Here is an 18,130-nt window from a genome sequence, read left to right as displayed (position 1 = left end):
AGCATATGGCCCCCTCGACTCAGACAGGAAGCTTGTCTGGGTCACAGATGGTCGCAGAACAAATGAAAACAGCATTGTGGAAGCCTCTCTGTCTCTCGCTCTCTCTCACCTTTTGACTTTGTTCTAAATTTGCTAATGAGACTCGGTTACCTGGGACTGATTGGTGCCACCAAAAGAGATGTCACCAGACTGGGGCAAGCCAAGAACAACTCTTCAGTTTGCAGACTTGGGGTGCAGAGTGGAGAGGTAGAATGATGTTTTGGTGGAAATGCAGAGATGCGTCCAAGAACTTAAAGCAAGGGAAGAGAAAATAAAAATCCCCAGAAGGGCTCCAGGCTTGGCTCCTCGTGGCAAATGCTTGAAGCACTGTTTATTCCAACGTGTAATAACAAGCACCAGAAAACAACATGCAACATTCTCCCCCCACCCCTGAGCTGCATCCCGGAGACAGGTGACCTAAGACCGTGATGGTGGAGGGAGCTCGTGTTCAGGAAAGGTCCTAGGTGGGCAACCTGGTGAGGTCAGAGTTGACTAGGGCAAAGGGCCCTGCCTATTAGCCTCCTGCAGCAGCTGGAGAAACCGGACACCTTCTTCTACCCCTGGCCCCACTAGGCAGAGTGGTGATGCCAGCCCTGGTTGGAGGGGACATGAATCCTATGAGGACAGCCCTGTCCTTGGGCACTTGGCCTAGCCCCGCCTTTCCTCTTAGGGAGAGAGAGGCCATAACCTAAATCAAGGCTCTTCTGGCTGATAACAAGCCAGCCTTTGGAGGAGAAAGAGCCTTCTCTGCTCCAGGGGAAGTGCTGAGCTAGGAGTCCTTGGCAGGAGCATGTACACACCCTTTCCCCAGTGAAGGGCCAGTTGCTAACTTCGGCCCCAAATGAGAACACTGTATCCATCACATTTCAAATAAAGTATAAATATGTACGCAGCATCCAAACAAAGTTCTAGTGAAGCTGCTCATGGACCCCCACAGGGGCCAGCCTGAAGAAAATGAAGGTCGCCCCTTTGTTCTCTGTATCTCTGGAAAAAACAAAACCAAACCACCTAAGTCTTGCACCCAAGGACTCTGCAGCACTTGAGGGGACTCTGCCCCAGAGAATAAGTGATTGGCCCAAAGGCAAAGGTCTGACTCCTGGGTGCCCCAGTAATGTGCGTGTTCCTGTGAAAGGCATTTAGGGAGGCAAGGAGGTTGGAGGGGTTGACTCATCCGGAGCAGAGACTGGCACAGGGCATATTTGCCTTTGGGATGAAAATGGGCTAATTGGCACTGGACTGGGAAATGGCTGGATTCCACCTTCTTCATCCTTCCGTGGGCAGCCCTACGGCCAAGGCAGACTGGGTAGGAACTGGGTAGGGGACAGATGTCCCTTACCCAGTGGGCACTGTGTCTTAGGCCCTGGGGCCCAGAGAGGGACTGAAATCAGGAAGAGGAGACACACCAAAGACAAATATGGAACTAACTGGGTCCCCGAAGTGAAGAGCACCAATAGCATCGGCCTGCCCTGGACAGGGGCGCCTGGGGGAGGTGAGGCGGGAGGGAGGGAGAGGGAGAGGGCATGTCCTTTGTAAGGTGAAAGGGGAAGTACGAAAGAGGGGCCAGAGAAGGAGCAGAGGGGGGCAGAGAATCAGGAGGAAATGGGCCCATCCGTCCATGTCCTGGGGTTCCGGGGCCACTTAGCCTCATGATGGTCCTTTGGGCCCTTCCAAAGCCCCTGTCTGGTCCCACAGGAATGAAAGGAAGGCCTGGCCAGACTTGGAAAAGGCTCTTGAGTGCCTCAGACCCAAGATGCTGGGGAAGGGAGATGGGCAGAGAGGCTGGGGGGGGGGGGGCGCTGAGACGGAGATGCCCCTAGACCCCTCACATTGCCCCCCAAGTGTTAGACCAAGCCCAAGGGGGAGGACAGGGACAGGGAAGAAGGTAAGGAGTTTAGGGCCAGCACGAGTTGAGAGCGTTGGTGGGAAGAGCCCCAGCTTGGAGGGGCGGGACTGAGGAAAGAGAAGAAACTGACTCCCCAGCAAGTTTCCTCGCTTTAGTTTCTTGAATTTCAATGCAGTTGCAATTTATCTGCTCCCCACTGAGTCTAAGGCCTCATGGGGGGGCCCTCTGAAGGCTGTCTGCCAGGCTGGTGGGCCTCCTTGGTTCACACATGGTGGGCTCAGCGGGCAAGCAGAGGCCAGAGGAGAGAGTGGGAAGCGCACTGAGCTAGGGCTGTCGAGAGCAGTGCGGCCCAGGGCCTGGGTGCAGCCATTGAAGTGGGGTCTCTAAACCACCGCCGGGCCCTCCACGCAGGGGGCCAGCCAATTTCCCCTCCCCCACTTTTATCGAAGCTGGACAGGCTGCTAGAGGTGGCTGCCAGGAACTAGTCTCAGGACTCTGGTCTCCTGCCCCCACCCCTCGCTTGCAGCAGAGGCTCTGAGGGTCCATACGACCCCAAGTAAGGTGCCTGGGCCCAGGCAGTGGACAAGCAGCACTGAGTTCCTGCCATCTGGGCTCCAGCAAGAGGAGGGACAGGGAGCCGCTGGGAGGGCTGCCCAGGTTTCCGACAGCTGCTGCCGGCCCGTCCCTCGACGACTTCTCAAAGCTCAAAGCCCAGAGCGGTGGGGGAGGGGGGCTGGAGGAGAAAGAGGAGGGAGGTCCTGGAAGCCGAGGTGCTGTCCGTTCGGGAGTAGCCAGGTGGGGGCTGCTTACTGCTTCTCCACGGCTCCTTGCTCAGCAGTGCTCTCCGGGCTGGGGCCCTGGCCCTGGTCCTGGCCCTGCCCGTGCCAAGGGGTCTCCTTGAACACAAACCAACAGTTCCCGGCCCACAGGAAGAAGTTGATAAAGCCGAAAAGCTGCAAAAACATCGGGGAGTTTATGAGAAGAGGAAGGGGGCGTCGTGGGAACAGGGAGGGGAATGCCTGTGGTCAGAGGCAGGTGGGGAGAAGTACAGAGGGCTGCGAAAACTAAACGACGGGGAACTGGATATTGAGACGGAGTTCAAGGCCATCCCTCGCTAAGGGGCTCTCCGGCGAAAGTGTCTAACTGTGTACAGATGCACCCAAGCTGGGCCTCGGTTGCTAGGAGACTCTGGCCCCTGGAGTGGAGCTCTGTGCAAAGCACAGCAAGGAGCATGGGTCCTAGTGGCTCTTCCCATATCGCACTGGGGCCCCGTTCCCAGAGCTTTCTGCCAGTGGGTGTGGCCAGAGCTGTCCAAGGTGCTCCTTCCCTAGGGCCAGGGGCTCGGCCAGGGAGCCAGCCAGGGCTATATTCAAATATTTATTCACAATATCTTAAAACCTCTCATCAGGAAGTATTTAAGGGAAAGTGTACTGACGCTTGCAATTAACTTTGAAATGCATTAAAAATAAGACAGATTGATGGATGGAGAGAGGCGGACAGACACGTGATAGAGTGAGTCTAGTGAAATGCCCGTGGTACAGTCTAGCTTATGAGTACGTGGGTGTTCATTGTAAAATTCCTTCAACTCTGCTGTATGTGGGAAAATTTTTACAATAAAGTGTGGGGGGTTTGGAGGGTGAAACCTATCAGTAGGGTTCCAGCAAGGTCGAGAAGCCTCCCTGGTGTGCCAAGGATTAAACCCTTCAGCCTGTGGGCCCTGGGGAGGTTCAGGCCATTTGCAGGGTAGGGCTGAGGCGGCTGGGATGACAAGACATTGGAAAGCTCGAGGTCTCAGCTATTTACCAACTGATACGAAAATATTTCAACTTTGTAACAACTGGGATGGCCAAAAATGTGTTCAGTGGCTGGACCCATCACTGCCCAAAGCCCCTTTCCAGTCTGGAGATCTGAGTGACAATAAGCCCCTTCCCACTCATTCTGGGTCTGCTCCCAGCTTTGGGCACAGCTACAGCCCTGGGCTCCCCCTACACACACACACACACACACACACACACACACACACACACACACACGGTAAAGAGGCAGGAGGAGTGAGGCATGCCTGCCTGCAGGTGGGGAGAAGAGAGGGGAAATGGGAAGGCAACATGCGGAAGGAGGAAGGGACAGGAAGCTAAATGTCTTCAAGGGTCAGCTAGGAGCCAGCAGCCAGCATTAGGCACAGGGAGCACTGCCTCCACGTATAGGGGATCCCAGCTGTGGGGACACCCTCTCTGTTCTTCTCAGAACCTGCTCCTGGGACAGACCGGGGCAGCTGGCAAAGTCCTGCCTCCCCAAAATGCCCTGGTGGTCTCACCACTGAGAGGTTGACCAGTCCCATGGAGGGCGTGGCCCCTTCGCTGCACACCGCGTCCTCTCCATGGCACACAGACATGGCCGCAGTCAGGCTCGATGGTTGCGTGGCCCCCTTGACATCAGTCAGGCCCTTGCCCCAGGCAGCTGCGGCTACCAGCCAGAAGAAGGTGAAGGAGACGGTCACACAGAAGTCCTGGGAGAAGCAGAGGGACAGGAAATACAATCAGACCCCAGGACTCTCACTTCTTTTCCTCTTGCTCTAATGTACCAGGACCCTGGGGCCCAGGACGGTGCCTCTCCCATCCTGCCCAGAGCCTCAGGGAGCCTGGATCATTCTCAGGAACCCGATCACTGCCATCAACCAAAGAAATCCTGCCACCGGGGCAACCCTGCCCATGCCCTCAGACCAAGGTCAGGTAACAGTGGACTAAGGCATCTGCTGGTCAGTGCCACCACAAAACCCAAGTGGCCTTAACTCCTCACTCTCCCTTCCCTTCCTTTATTTATTTTTAAATATGTTTTTATTGATTTCAGAGAGAGGAAGGGAGAGGGAGAGAGATAGAAACATCAATGATGAGAGAGGCATTGATCAGCTGCCTCCTGCATGCTCCCTGCTGGGGATGGAGCCCGCAACCTGGGCATCGAACCTCGATCTCCTGGATCCTAGGTCAATGCTCAACCGCTGAGCAACACCGGCTGGGCTCCCTTCCCTGTCTTAAAAATTTTTTTAACACTTTTTTCCTTTTTTAAACTTATTTTTCAGTTACGGCGACATACAGCATTATATTAGTTTCAGGTGTACAACGTAATGATTGGCCAGCCTAGCCTTTGACCAGCCACAGCTCAGCTCCCACTGGAGGCAGAGGGAGGGCAGGCTACTGGAGACAGAGGGGCCCCTCAGGCACCCCCTCCACCTTGCAGCCTGGGCCAGAGAGAAAGTAAGGGGGTGGCCGCCTGGTGCCTGGGATGACACTCAGCCTACTGAGCCACACAGGCCCGGGCTACATCCATTTTCATTTCATCCCCCCAGAACACTGTGCGACAGGTATTATTTTATTCCCACTTTATAGTTGAAGAAACTGAGGTTTAGAGAGAGTAAGGAACTTTCCCAAGAGCTAATGAGGGACAGTGTGGGGACTTGAACCCAGGCGGTCTGACTCCAGAGCCTGCGTCCTGATGCTACTGTGCCCCGGGTGGGGAGCCCAGGCCATGGGAGGCTGGCAGAGGCAGCGTCCTGAGGCTGGGCCTTGCCCTGGCCTCGGGAGCCCTGGGAGCCGCTGTGCCCGGAGGGGCCGGTGTCAGGGGCCCAGGGACGCCACCGGCTCGGACCCGGCCCCCGCGGCCTGCGCACTCACCGCCAGCGGGAAGCGCTTGTTGTCCGTGTAGAGGCTGTGGAAGCGCAGGTAGAACACGAGCGCGGCCATGGTGTAGAAGAAAGAAAAAATGCCCAGCGTCACGAAGAACTCGGCGGGGGCCGAGAAGTCCCCCATGAGGCTCATGGTCTTGGAGGTGGCCTCCTCGTCACAGAGCGGCATCTCATACTGGACCCGGTTCAACCTGGGGGGTGGGGAGGCCTCCTGAGCGCGGGGATCCTGCCCCAGAGCCAAGAAGGGGGCGTGAAGGGGGCAATGTCCCTGGAGGGAGCCTCACAGCCAGGACAGGATCTTCCCTGGGATTCTGGTCACCCCACTGGTCATCCCTTTCAGCCACCACCCCACACTCACCCACCCTGCCCAGACGGGGTGGCCCTGTATTTCCAAGTGTCTCCAGGGCCCTCTAGGTCACAACCCCAGTATATATAGTCCATCTAGTTCTGGTGGCCAAGCCTCCAGAAAATCAGCTTCATTCTGCCCCAGGGCAAGTGCAGGCCACGGTTGGCCACATTAAGGCTGGACTCACCCATCCCCAGGCCCTCTGTAGGCCCCAGTGAGACTATATCGAGCAGAGAGGAAAATGAACATCCCAGTATATACAAGAGACAGTTCATCTAACTTGGCTGCTGCTACTAGGAATTTCTGAAAAGGTGAGCCCTGTCCCCATTGTCCTCTGAACACTTGGGCCCCCCCCCACTCAGCTCCCAAATACCCAGGAGAGACTATTCTCCTCTACCTCATGGGCACAGTGTGCCTCCTTTTACTCTGGTGCCAGATCAGCTCTTTGGGATCTAAGTGCTAATAAGCTTCCTTACCTTCGAGGCAGGGAGGAGGCTGCTGTGGGTCAGAGACCTGCCCAGCTTGCCCAGGCTCCTGTGACCCTCCATCCCAAGCTGCTTGGGTTCTTTCTGTAAGGCCGCTGTTACCTGCTATTGGTTATCTGTGGGCTGAGACATTATTACAACCATGGTCTATCTGATTGCCCTTATATTTCTCTCTGGTCGGTGTGTCTGACATTCCTAACGGGCAAGAAGGACCCCATTCGGGAGTGACACCCTGCGAAAGGTCTGTGGGCGTCTGGAAGAGATCTAGCAGGTCCTGCCGAGCCAGTGAGAGAGGCTGTGCGGGGTGGACACCAAGGCTGCTCACCTGAAGGGATAGCCGAACAAGACAATGATGGAGCTCACGTCCTTGGCTTCGTTGTTGCAGCGAACCATTGCTCCGGTCTCCCCGCTGTAGGAGCCGCAGCACCCGAAGGCGAAAATAGCAAAAAGCTGGGGAGAGTGAAGCCCTTTGGGTCAGAATGCATCCGGGGGCTGAGGTCTAGCCCTTCCAAACCACCCTCTGACTAAGCAGTGCAGATATGGGGGGCGGGAGGTGTGTGCACGCACATGCCCAACCTCGGCTATGTTCCCATTTCTCAGGCTCAGGAACTGGAGGCATTTCAGGCCATTTGAATTGCTTTCCTCTCATTTTACTAAACCTCCTGTCTTAAGTGAAATGAAATGCCTTCATCCCATGAGTTCCTTTTTTAAATTAAAAAAAACACATTTAGTTTATTGATTTGAGAGACAGAGAGAGAAACATCGATTTGTTGTTCCACTTATTTATGCATTCATTGGTTGCTTCTTGTATGTGCCCTGACCAGGGATCAAACCCACAACCTTGGTGTATCAGGACAACGCTCTAACCAACTGAGCTACACGGCCAGGACTATGATTTTCAAATTTCCTCCTGAGGAAAGAAGCTTTGATTAGAAAAGGAGGTGAGAAATTGGAATCTCTGATCCTCCCACATCATCTGCTCAGGCCCCACTTCATTGGCTTGTTCGTGATGTAATCATTAAGCAGGGAGTTTATTCTGTTAATTGTCCGTTTTTTGCCTGTTTCTCTATGACTTGGCGTCTTGGACATTAAGCACCTAGAAGACAGCTAATCTGCACCCTCGCCCTGCATCCAGAGCTGGAAACAGAGTTGTGTGCACATTATTTGGCTAATGCTGGATGGCGCTGTGGAGTGAGAAGAGACCTGGATCGGGAGTCTAGAAATCTGGCCCTGTCACAGATTAGCCGGGTGACCTCGCTCTGCTCTGAGTCTGTTTCCTCACCCATAAAATGAGGGGTTTGGAGGAAGTGATCTGGAGGCCTTTCCAACGCTCCAGTCCTCTCACTTGCTGAGGGTAAGGCCGTCAGTGTGCTGTTGGCTGGCCTTGCCCGCAGCTGTGTCCTGCCCCAGGGTGGTGTCCCGTGCCACAGCCCCGCCCTGCATCGCCTGGCCTGGCACAGCCTCTCCATGATGGAGCCTGACCCCCCTTTAAAGGTCATAATGGCACCTCTCTCTTTCTAGGAGGTTTAGTTCAGACAAATAAGAATCGTCTCCACTTTAAAAAGCATCCAGGGAAGGAGACGGTACAACCTCTCCCCGATGCCTGAACAACCTCCTCTGCATGAAACTTCCGAGGCTGCCGCAGGGCCCCGGCGCTCATGCCCCTGACAGCGGCAGAGACGTGCCCACCGCCTCTGCGACATTACCCTTCGCGTACTCCAAGCCGCCTCACTGGTGTCCCAGCGGCGCTTGTCTCAGAGGCGTCCTCTAATCTTTTGTCAGCTCTGTGGTCCTCTGATCACTCTGAGGAGTTTCGTTACTCCTCTTGGCTTCTGACGCCCAACTGGCCACATTAGGGCTCCCTGTTCTACGAAGCGCAGCACAAATGACATGTTTTTACCTGCTGGCCGTTCATCAGTGAAGGGCCCCGGATAGGTTCCCTGAGCATGTAGGTACAATATTCCTAACTTGGGGCGATGGGACAGGCAGTTATGAAACCTTCTCTTCACTAGCTTTCTCTTGACTGGCACTCCTGGCATCTTCAGAAAGATGACATTTATTGAGCATCTACTGTGTACCAGGAAGTGCTCTAGGCACTAATGCTTAGCAGTGAACAAAGAGAAAAAAAACTCTGTCCTCATGGAGCTCATATTCCATGACATTAGCCACTAGCCAAGTTTGCCTATTTAAATATATGTTAATTAAAATAAAATCAAATTCAAAACTCAGTTGCTCAGTCACACTAGCCACGTTTCAAGTGTTCACTAGCCATATGTGACCAGCAGGTGCCATACTGGATGACACAGGATAGAGCTCTTCCATTGTCACCAAAAGTTCTGCTATGTCTAGGTGACCACCTGAGATTCTGACAACCCTGAACCCTGACTTAGGATTTTTTTATGGGCAAAATATACCCATAATAACTTTTATCTTAACTGTATTCTCTTCTGTGCTGATTCTTTGAAAGTCAGGAATCTCTAAACACCTATATAACCCTTTATTAACCAGAATATTTGATTAAGTCTGAACATCACAGTCAGCTGGTGCCAGGTAACAGATGGTTTGCTATATAAGTGGAGGAAGGGAGAACTCAGAGGACTATCTCACAGGTTCACAGAGCAGCTGAGCAAAAAGGATCTCAGAGATTATCGAGCACCCCGGTCTCATGTCACAGAGGTGGAAACTGAAGTCCCAGAAGATTAAGTGACTTTCCCAAGGTCACATTTAGCCAATGTGTGAGCCAAGCTTAGAATTTACATATCCCAATTCCCTGTCCAGTGTTCTTTCTACTGCGTTCATTCATTTATCAACAAATAGTCATGGAGCATCTACTTTGTGCCAGGTGCCAGAGACATAAAGATAAATAAGACTCTGCCTGCTCACTAGAGTTTATATCCAGAAAGGAGAGTGTTGTGCTCAAACAAACAAATGCCTTGCATCACAGAGTTACTAAGGCTGAAAAAAGAGAGATCTCCTATGTGCAGGGAGGATTATGTGGAGGGAGGGGGTAGTTCTGACCTGGGATGCAGGAGCAGAGAGGGGCGCCCCCTCCACCTTCTGCACCTGTTTTGCTTTCTTCTCTACCTGTGCCAGGTGACTGAGACTCAGGGATGAGCGGGAAAGGACTGAAACCACCCGTCACCAAGTACAAGGCTCTGAGCTGAGCCTCGTACTGGTCGTAAAGAACAGGAACCAAGGAGAGATGGAGTCCCTGAGACAAGGTGGGGGTTGGATCTCTAGAGTTCTGAGGCCAACCAGCCTTCCTCCTCTTGGGCCTGCATTGCTGGGGACAGGGATGGTCAGACACTGCCCGCCACCTCCCCCTCCTCCTGCCTCTGCCTCTCTTTTGGAAAGACGTCAGAGTGACCTTGTCAGTTTAAGGATGAAGCTCCACTTTGGCGCTGACTTGCGTGTTGGGATACTCCTGTGCCAGTCCTGAGAACACTAGTTCCCCAGTTAATGTTAGTGTTCAACAAGAATGACATGACAAGTTCTCCCCACCAAACCCTACATCCACCATCATCTCACTGGTTCCATGGACTCTGGTGGGTTGCTTTCACATTCCCCACACTTACTGAAATAGCTGCTTTTCATTACAGAGACCCCAGGGCCAAATAATTGACTTTGGCACCTCAGAGGTGAATTATAGACCTGGGACACACCCAGGTGATGATAATATGACTTCTTACGGCAACAGTGACTCAGTAATCCAGGCCATTCTTTTGTACCTTACCCTCAAAGTGAGGATTTGTCAGTGACATTTAAATAATCTCACCAAAGGACAAGTCTAGCTGACAGTCTGCTTAAGGGGTAAGTTAGGGGACAGGGGAGGTTCGGGAGTAGGAGGGGAGGGAACCAACCCTTAGGGAATACCCCTCAGACTTCCAGGCTCGGCATGGTCTTCCTGGATGCTCAGATCCCTTACAGATATTACCTCCTGCAACTCTCCCAGTCAGCCCACAAGATCTTACCCTCATTTACAGATAGGACACTGAGGCTGTAAAGTGTCATCACTTCCCCTATGTTCCACAGCTAGCAAGCAGAGGGGACTGGATTTAAACCAAAGCCCATCTGACCTCAAAGCCTGCCTTTTTCTTTAAAAAAAAAAAAATCCGTTCTCCAATAATTGGTCTATGCCCATGTTATTTCACTAGCTTACTACAGACTTAGTGAGACCAGAATTGGAATTGAGGTGAGATTAGTTAATTTGTGAATTTTAAAGACACACTAAGCCAAGCTCCTGACTAATAAAAGAGTAACATTACTTTCTTCCCCGCCAGGATTACAGTAAAACCTTTGCTTTTGGTAATAATGACAACAAAAGTTTTCAATTATCAAGACTTGTGGGGGGTTTGTTTGTTTTTCCCCTTTTCAAGTCAGGAGCATTTGATCCCTCCAAGCAGGAAATGAGTGAAAATCCCAAATGACACTTTCACTGTCATTTCTGATGCTGGCTCCTATGTACTTTTACATTAGCTCATCTGCAGAGGCTCGGGGCAATGAAGCTCCTGCTCTGAGGATGGCAGTCAAAGAAATTCAAGTGTCCTTAAGACGCTGCCCTTCAAATGGAGGCTGAGTTCAAGGTCCAGCCCTGACCCCTGGAATTTATCATTATGGGAGAAATGCACATCCCCTCTCTATGAGACTGGGGATCATAAAAGGATCATGAAGATGGGTCAACACTTAGGGATCAGTGCTGAACGTGGGAGGAGACTGGGTCATTCTCCTAGGCATTGCCTTGGGCAGCCTTTATAGAAATGTTGCAGGTATTGGGGGCAAGGGGTGGGGGAAGGGTCGAGAAAAGCATAGAAGAGTTGAAGAAGAAAGCTTTGCAGAATTCCCCCTTGGGAGATGATTCCATGGCCTAATAACCTCATTGTTTCCCTCGCCCCTTGACAGTCTCAAATTTCCCTTAGATCCATTTGTCTAGTTTAATGATAAAATCGTACTCTTACACTTCAGGCTCTGCTCCCCCGGACCACTCATCATGGCTCCCTAGCTCTGGAGGCAGCCACGCGGGGCCTTAATATTCTGATTCGGCCCCTTCCGGTGGTGCTCAGGTGGCGGGTCAGAGCAGGAAAGTGGGAGGAGGCGAAAGAGCTGGGTCAGCAGTCTGTCCAGCTGCTCTTGAGGCAGCAGGGAAAGTGGAAAGTCCCCACCAGGTCCCAGAGTTTGCACTTGGAAGCTCCCCAAGCTGGCCCGTGGCCCCAGTCAGGGTCTCAGATATCCAGAGATAACCCCAAATGCACTATTGCCCCTGGATTCCAGATTTGATGTTTCTCATCCAAGTGGTGACTTAGGGGTTGGTGACACGGTGCTAACTCCTGCCTCCAGTGACTTAAAAGCCCTTTAGAACTCAGCCCTCCTCAGTACTAGCGGTAACTTACTCCCCAGCCGGATTCTGGGCTGAAAGCGCACTAATGCGTTATTCTAACCAGAGTCTCTCCTCTGATGGTAGCTAAACGCTCGCAACACGTCTTCTTGATCTGGAAGATCGGCTGCACCTGTCCACATTCCCGGCTCCCCCGGGGAGGCCGTGGGCACTGCAGGGGACAGAGAGCGTAACCATGTCTCCAAGCGCCGGTGAAGCAAGGAGACTGTATTTCCCCTAGACCCCTGCAAGGGAAACTGAGGCCCCGGGAAGGTGATTCTTCAAGGTCATAGGGCAAGTCTAACGAAGGGCAATACTCTAGCATGCCAACCCATTTAGAGCAGAAGGGGACCCTAGGGTCGTTATGATCAACATTTGACTGATATTGGAAACTGAAGTCTGAAGAAATGACTTGCTCAAGGTCACATGGCTGAGAAAGGCAGGACCTGGTCTGGAACCCAGGGCCCCAGCTTCCCAGAATAACATTCTATGGTATTCTAGAAGCTACATTTTGACTACACTGATATTTTTACTATTCTACCTTACTTTTCTCTTATACTTAATCCTGGGGCCAAGACCTCCATTCACTCATTCATTCATTCATTCATTCATCCACCCACCCATCATCCATCCATCCATCCATCCATCCATCCATCCATCCATCCATCCATCCCCTGCCCTCGCTCAGTTCCAGGAACCCAGGTTACTCTAGTGATCTCAGCAGGACAACCGCCAGCCTGTCCTGTCCCCCTGAGCGCACCTGCAGGACCAGTCAGGCCCTGGCGGGTCCGGGTGCAGATGGGGCCCGTCCCCCGCCTCCTTCCCTCCTCTGCCCTCCGAGGCGCTCCCCGTGCCCGGTGTCCTCTGCCCCCTCCCGCCACCGCGGACTGGTATGTGCAGGATCAGAGCTCTGGAAAGGTTACACCCGGGTCCTCTCGCCCCGGTGAAATGTGAGCGCCCTGGGCAGAGGCGCCTTGCACATAGAAGGACCGAATCCCAGCCTCCGCATGCCTCGCTTCTCGCACTCCCGCGGCCCAGCGCCCGAGAGGCCGGCGGCTCCGCGCGCCCCTCCCCCGCCCACCTGTCGCCGCCCCCCACCCTCCCGCCCGCTGCGGCCCGCGGGACCTCCCTGCCCCCCACTCCGGCCACATTGCTTCGGGTCAGCGTCACAGGCCAGGCTCCCGAAATAGCCCGCGGCTTGGGCAGCGACTCACCCACTGGAGAACTTTGATGAAGCCCAGCGGCTCCTCCAGCCGCCGCCAGCGCAGCCCCACGAGCAGCTGGTCCACCTGTGGAGACGAGGGAGGTCCAGGGCTCAGGGCGGTGGGGGACCCCGGGGAAGCGCCGCTCCCCCGCCTCCTACCCACACCCGGGACAGGGGCGCAATAAAGGTCCGGACGCCAGGGTGGAGAAGGGCGCTGAGGGCGCCCCAGGGGCGCGCGGGGGTACCTGCTGGCGCGGCGACTTGTCCGCTGGGCGGCTCGGGCTCTCCGGCGTGGACATGCTGGCGCGGCGGGGCCGGGGCTGGGGCGCGGCGCGGGGCCTGGGCTCCCTCGCCCGGAGGCTGCGGGGGCCGCGGGCGGGCGGGGGGCTGCGGGCCCGCGGCGGGGGGCGCGAGCGGCGGAGCGCGAGCGGCCGGCGGCGGCCCGGGATCCAGGCTGGCGGGGGGCGTCGCGGGGCGCTGCTGGCTGCGCTCGCCGAGATCGCGGCCGCCGCGCTGCCCCTCCGGCTGCAGAAAGCCCCCGAGTCCGATTCAAACTTCTGTCAAACTCGCCAGCGCACTTGGCCGCCCAGTCACGTGGCGCGCGCTCGGGAACCCTCCTCCCGCCCCCTGCGCCCCTTTCTCAGCCCGCGGGGCTCCTTAAAGGGACCTGTGGCCTCCGCGGGCCGTTTGGCCGCGAGGGGGCTCAGGTTCTTGGCCAGAAGCCTCCAGGGCCAGACCGGACCCGAGGGAGACGCCGCGGCCGCTCCAACCCAGCGCCGGAGTCGGGAACTGGTCTGCGCTCTGGGGCGCACCGGTTCCTAGCTCGTCTTTCCCTAGGTCCCTGGATCTGGTGCCATTTTTCTTCTTCTTCCACCTCCCAATACCCAGAACCTAAAGGATTTTCAAAAGGCGCTAGCGGGGCTGCAATCCAAGTCTAAGGTTACGGTTAACAAATCGCTCGCTTCCAAAACCTTGGAGAGCCGGTACAGACAAAAAGGGCAATAGAATATAAATGGTTCGCTTTTTATTGTTTAGCTAGGCGTTGCTTTACCTTTTTAACAACAAAAGGCATTTGCATGTCATGATTTGAACGTTATTAATCTTTTAAAAGTATAAATTCAACTTGGAAATAGCCATCACAATTTAAATGAGAGTGAAAATAAAGTCCGAGGGCTAGGGGGTTCAAAGAATGTAATTTGTATCGAAAAGTTGGCAGTGTTGCATTATGCTCGATCTTAAATCCATCCCTAGCTTTCAAAAAGTGTTGGGCTGGAGCCCCAAGTGAGCAGTCAAGAATTTTACACATTCAGGTTACCGGCTTGTAAATGTGAGCAGTGGAAGAAGGTTAAGTGATCTGTCCAAGGTCACTGAGTGAGCCAGTGGGCAGTGCCAGGAGAGACCCGGCCCAGCGCCTATTACCCACCTCCTCACAGTCATTCTTGAAAGTCCCCTCTGAATGACTGCTTTTGAACAAACATTTAGCTATCAGTCAATTCATTCCTGCATTGAGTAAGTGCCTTCCCAAAGTTAGGGTAGGAGGGAGTGGCTGGATCAGATGTCTGGACTTGGAGGGAACTTCCCCTGATTGCAGACAAACCTAGGCTAAATAAGGAACTGAGTCCCCAATCCAGTTTTTAATAAATTGACCCAGAGTTTTAGGTTCCTTTTCCATAAAGATGGGGATAATCATTTCTGCCCTATTTACCGTATAAGGTCATTATGAGGATTAAGCGGTGCTTGCAGGAGGCAACCAGTTGATGTGTCTCTCGGACATCGATGTTTCTCTCTGTGTGTCTCTCTCTCCCCCTTCCACTCTGAAAAGCAATGGGAAAAAATATCCTCAGGTGAGGATTTAAAAAACAAAACAAAAAAACAAAACAGAAGCCAAAGACAGAACCCTGAGGTATCAAAAATTTCAAGGGAATAAGGAGAGATGAGTAAGGAAGACTGAGAAGGAACGTCCTCTATTTTCCCAGTTATTTTTATGCCCATAGCACATGGCACATGGTTTTACCTCTAATGCTTGGAAAGCCTTCCTGTCCCTGGATTCATACCCCTCTCATGGGACTTTATACAGATTTTTATTAGCATTTATTTCACTGCATTTACATTATATGTCTGCTTCTTCCACCAACCTGAAAGCTCCCTCTGCTGAAAACTTTATTCATCTTTTTATCTACAACTCTTAACATAATGCATAGTAGGTGCTAAATGAATGATGCATGCAGCAGGGAGACATTAGTAATCCACAAATAGAGTGTGTAATATATAAGCATCAGAAAGTGTGAATATGTCTTTTATGCCTTTCTAAAAGTAGTAGACATGTTGGAAAGAATTCACCAGCAAAGCCATCTGGACTCTTTTTTTTAGAAGGTTTTAAATTATGAATTCCTTTAAAATATAAAATATAGACTTTTCTATTATTGTTTTGGTCTTTTCTTTTTCAACAAAATTTTCCATTTTATCCGAATTGTCAAATTTATTGGTATAAAGCTATATATGATACCCTCTTATATTTTTAATGTCTGTAGGCTCTGTAGTGATGTTCCTTTTTTTATTGCTGATATTGGTAATGTGTTTTCTTACATTTTTTCCTTTATTAGTCTTGCTAGGAGTTGATGAAATTTTTTAGTATTTTTGAAGATTAATAAGTTTTGGCTTTCTCAATTTTCTCTCTTGTATATTTGCTTTTTATTTCACTGATTTCTGGTTTCATTTTTATTTCCTTTCTTTTACTTCCCTTGCATAAATGTACTGTGTCTTTCTCTAAATTTCCCTCTGAGCTCTGAGTCCCACAGGTAGTCCTCTTGCCAAAGTGGCCCATTAAAGGAGTCCCAGTCTTGAAAGAATGAGGCTGCATGATTATCCTGCCATGCTCAGTTATTAGCTAGGAACAGGTTGTGGGAAGTGTGGCCTCAGTTGTGAATCCAGGTCAGTAGCTGGGCCCATTAACAACTATGCTCTGCACAGCAGGAAATCCAATGGCCCATTTTCAGAACCAGCACAATTCACTCCTTTGCCCCACAGACCTACTATTTTTTTTTTTTTTTTTAATATGTCTGTATTGATTTCAGAGAGAGGAAGAGAGAGAGAGGGAGAGAGAGAGAAAGAAACATCAGTGATGACAGCCATTGATCTGCTGCCTCCTGCACACCTCCTACTAGGGATCAAGCCGACAACCTGGGCATGTGCCTTGACAGGGAGATGCTCAAGTGGACCACATGGATTCTGTAGAAAGCAGTGCTACTTTCTGTTGATCAGGATCAATTATCCTTGTCATGATTGTGACTCCTCTTTTTGCCTACAGGTCCCTGGAATGAGTCCAAAATGCAGCAGCAGTCAGAGCTTGTAGTTCAACCAGGATTCTAGGTATTCCATTAGCCCAATGCTGGCTGAGGATCTGGGGGTAGAAAGAACCTGATGTAGTCAACTTGTCACCAAGTAGCTAGTTGGTCTCCTTGAGTAACAGTGCCATATTGGGGGCTCAGCATTGGTCTCCGTTGCTGACAGGTTGAAACCTTTAGGCATCAGTAGCTAAATCAGCCTTTGGGCCCATACAGAACCTCCATTTCTGCCATTGTGGCCACTGCATTTATGTGCCTCTATTAGTTTCTTAGGGCTGCCTTAACAAAGTACTACAAATTTGGTGAGGCTTCTAATGTATAGATGGAAAAGTGTCATGTTTTATTATAACATAGTTTTTAGACCTCTGTGATTCATCTCTAAAATAATTACGGCAGCTTTCAACTAGGGGATAATTTTATCTTATTTTCCTTGTCAAAAGTGTGCAAAAAATTACCAAAACATCTGAGAGCTCTCATTCTGTGGGTGAATACAAAACTTTTATTAATGTCCAAATGATCTGCATTTCTTTAGGAGGAAATAGTCCTTCTCATTTCTCGGTATTTCACCTAGGGATTGTAACCAACAAAATTCTATTTTACAAAAAACAAAACAAAACCACAAAGGAAAGAAAAAGAAAAGAAATACTAGTTTTAAAGTACATTTTAAGAGTGCCAATTTGATATACTGAATTTTCTACTTTAATTCTGCAAGTGACACATATATTAATCTCTATGTGGCTAGTATGTTTGTAGCAATCAATAAATACTTGTTTATTTACTCAACAAATATTCCTAAAGCATCTACTATATACCAGGTGCTAGGCTGAATAAGACACAGCACTGGTGCTCAAAGAACTCACATGTCAATTACTTTAAAAAAATTATTTATTTTTATTGCAGTAAAATACACATAACATAAAATTTACTATTTTAATCATTTTTAGGTGTAGAGTTCAGTGACATTAAGTACATTCACACTGTTGTGCAGCCACCACCACCATTCATCTTCAGAACTTTTTCATCACCCCCATAGTGAGATTTTGTGCCCATTAAACAATAATTCCTCCACCGCCATCTTCCCCTGCCCTAGGTAACCACTATCCTACTTTGTCTCTCTGAATCTGACTATTCATGGGAATTCATATAAATGCAACCATATCGTAATTGTTCTGTGTCTGGCTTATTTCACTTAGCATAATGTCGTCAAGCTTCATCTAAGTTGCAGCACATATCAAAATTTTATTTCTTTTTAAGGCTGAACAATATTCCCTTGTATGCATATCCCACATTTTCTTTACCCTCAATTGCTTTACTTTTTTAAACAGCTCATCTTTCATTTTATTTCTTTCAAAGAGATACCATGAGGTTTTAAAAATAACTTTTTTAAAGGTAGTGTCTATAGCATTATAGTAGCTGCCCAGATGCCAGTTCCCTGCTTTTGCTGCCACCACCCAAAGTACAGCATGAGGTGCTCTCTTTAATGGTTCAAGTCTCGGAAACAAGTCCAGAATTTTTTCTTATGTATCTCTCTTTATGGGTCATCAGGACAGTTATGCACACTTTTAGGTGTCCTTTTTTAAAGTAATAATTTCTAGTTTACCTACAGTCAGAAATATACAAGTTAGGGGATTATAGGTACATAAAGAATATAGTTTGGGATTCAGTTCTTACTGGTGTCTTCATTTGGGTAGTGTCTCCAGTCCATCCTGACTATTCTGCCAGTTTATTTTGCCCCAGGACCCATGTGCTTAGCTCTCCAGGATGTTTATATACCTTTGGCAGTTTCTGAATTCAGCTCATTCTCTCCTATTTTACTACA

The 18,130-nt window shown here is 50.8% G+C and overlaps 1 protein-coding gene across 1 annotated transcript; it reads right to left on the bottom strand.

The window, feature by feature from the left end:
• Positions 1 to 344: 344 nt before the first annotated feature.
• SYPL2 (synaptophysin like 2) lies at positions 345 to 13,343 on the bottom strand. The gene is made up of 6 exons (XM_081120239.1): positions 13,213 to 13,343; positions 12,978 to 13,052; positions 6,718 to 6,842; positions 5,551 to 5,752; positions 4,197 to 4,388; positions 345 to 2,835 (listed from the first exon to the last, which is right to left on the bottom strand). The coding sequence occupies exons 1-6, from the start codon at positions 13,264 to 13,266 to the stop codon at positions 2,689 to 2,691; spliced, it is 795 nt and encodes a 264-aa protein (XP_080976365.1). The 5' UTR covers positions 13,267 to 13,343; the 3' UTR covers positions 345 to 2,688.
• Between the last annotated feature and the right edge of the window lie 4,787 nt (positions 13,344 to 18,130).

The sequence above is a fragment of the Miniopterus schreibersii genome, assembly GCF_964146895.1.
Source record: "Miniopterus schreibersii genome assembly, chromosome: 19".
In the NCBI taxonomy this organism is placed as follows: Eukaryota; Metazoa; Chordata; class Mammalia; order Chiroptera; family Miniopteridae; genus Miniopterus; species Miniopterus schreibersii.
Note: the sequence above shows the minus strand (reverse complement) of the source record. Positions and strands in the feature narration are given on the sequence as shown.